Consider the following 2,169-nt stretch of genomic DNA (forward strand, 5'->3'; position numbering starts at 1 on the left):
AAAAACAATAAATAATAAAATATATTTTAATATTAATATTTACATATTTTTAAAATCAATAAAATTTAAAATATTTTATTGAGAAGCTGAGAAGAATATTAAAAGAAGGCGACACCCCAACCTTTTCACTTATCCTTCCTTTCACGTCTTTCTTTTGTTCTCTCTTAGTTTTCAATCTATTATTTTATTTTTAAAATCAAAGCAGCAAAAGATCCATTTTTCCTTCCACAATGTCTACAGATCTTGAATTGTTCCAAGATTCATTGAAAATAAAATTACCCAAACTCAAAATTATTCAATCTTCCGATGAAAATGGCACCGGAGTTGAACAAGTAAACAAGAAGGGAAACAACAGCGTGGAGTTCTGTGCAACACCAACCTCAAACGAAAGCAAGATCCCACCAGTTTTGTCATGTCCAGCGGCACCTACAAAACCTAAGAGAACAGCTTCTGTTTCATGCAAAAGAAAGTTGTTTCAAAATGTCAACTTCTTCGAGATCGTTAACAGTGAAGAAGTTGATGCGTTTTTCAAAGCTGGTTTTCATGCTTCTTCCTCTAAAAAAAGGTGCCTATCATCATGTACATGAATATATATATATCAGCTTTAGTTTCCTTTTACATTTGGATTGAAATTACATGCAGATCTGCCCTTATAGGATTAAAACTGTAATTTTTCTTTGTTGGGATTTGGATCCAATCTGTAGTCCACATGTTCAATCTATTTGAATGTTCATCGATTTGATTTTTATCAGATCAACGTATATCGATTTCGTAATTTTCTTTTCCAATTCCAATTTAAGAAGGTTTTTATGTTTTAAAACAATGGGTTTGGAGAAGAAAAGAGAAAGGAATATGAAAGAAAATCTGTTCTTCACGTTTAAGTTTGAAAAAGTTAAATTTTGAAAAAAGAGATTAGTATTAAAAGCTGTTTGGATCAAATTATTATTTTTATTTGTGGGACTTTCTTGATTTCTACGACTTTTGGATCGTTTGACGTGTGGGAAAGATTCAGGAGATAGTGACTGACATTCTAAACGCTTCGGGATTTGCAAAAGTTCACATTTTAATTTTGAGTTTCTCGAAGATGATGTTGTTCTACAAACTGAAAGAAAGTAATGTGATAAGCCGTACGTAACTATTTGGATTTTACTTGGTAAAGTCGGTCACTTTTGTAAATGACGGACGAATGGACAGCCACCAAATTCTAGAATCACACTTCAACTTCTTTTTGGTAAAAGTATATAGACTATGTGCACGTACACCTACATTACATCCAATATATAGATATAGATCTAGATTATGGAACAACTCAATAGTAATGTGTTATGTGTTTATTTCATATAATTATTTTAAATTTTATAAAAACATAGAAAATTATTTAAAAATAATAAAGAGTTACAAGAAATTATTAAATTATTAAAAACTATTAGTAGTGTTAACTAGAGGTGAGTGTTTGATCGAATCGAATGAAAAAATTTCAAGTTTATCGAATTCACGAGTCCTATTTTATTATCCTAAATTTAATTTTTTGTTGAATCGAGTCGAGTGAAATGAAATTCGATTCGAATCGAATCGAATTGAGTGAATTTTTTCGAGTTAAATTAAAAAAATTTAAACATGTCAAATAAAAATATTGTTACAGTATAACTAATTCTATATTAGAGCACATAAATTTGAAACTATATATATTTGAAATTTATTTCAAAGCAAAATAATAAAAAATAAGATACTTGAGTAATAAATTTGAATCATTAATTAGCTCCCAATATTATTATTTTAGAAAATTTTAAAATTTAAAATTTGTTTTATATATTTTTAGAATTTTTTAAATTTTATAAATATTTTGAATTTTAAAACTATTTTGAATTTTTGAAAATTATTTTGAAACTTTTTTTCTAATTATTGTTGAGAGAGACCAATTTGCTTATTTTCAAAGTTGACAGGGACCAAAAGGGAATTTACACCAATTTGTCATTTGAATTCTTCAAGTTATTTGAATTATGAAATTCAACTCGACTCAAACTCAAAACTCGAATCAAGTTGACTCTGATAATTCAAATAACTGGATTCGATTAACCCGAAATTTAATTTTTTTCAATTTTTTAATTGAATCGAGTTTTGCTCACCCTTAGTGCCAACTGCAAACTGCCACTAAAGTAGTTTTAATAC

At 27.9% G+C, this 2,169-nt stretch overlaps 1 protein-coding gene across 1 annotated transcript; it reads left to right on the plus strand.

Annotated features, from left to right (window-relative positions):
* The first annotated feature begins 230 nt into the window (after positions 1-230).
* Positions 231-670, plus strand: LOC128041023 (cyclin-dependent protein kinase inhibitor SIM-like). Its single transcript, XM_052630306.1, has 2 exons — positions 231-565; positions 643-670. The coding sequence occupies exons 1-2, from the start codon at positions 231-233 to the stop codon at positions 668-670; spliced, it is 363 nt and encodes a 120-aa protein (XP_052486266.1).
* The last annotated feature ends 1,499 nt before the right edge of the window (positions 671-2,169 follow it).

Source organism: Gossypium raimondii, chromosome 5 (assembly GCF_025698545.1).
Source record: "Gossypium raimondii isolate GPD5lz chromosome 5, ASM2569854v1, whole genome shotgun sequence".
NCBI classification, from domain to species: Eukaryota; Viridiplantae; Streptophyta; class Magnoliopsida; order Malvales; family Malvaceae; genus Gossypium; species Gossypium raimondii.

Coding starts and splice junctions, on each gene's coding strand:
- LOC128041023 (XM_052630306.1), top strand. CDS start 231: ATGTCTACAGATCTTGAATTGTTCCAAGATTCATTGAAAATAAAATTA. Junction 566..642: donor GCTTCTTCCTCTAAAAAAAG/GTGCCTATCATC, acceptor AATTACATGCAG/ATCTGCCCTTATAGGATTAA.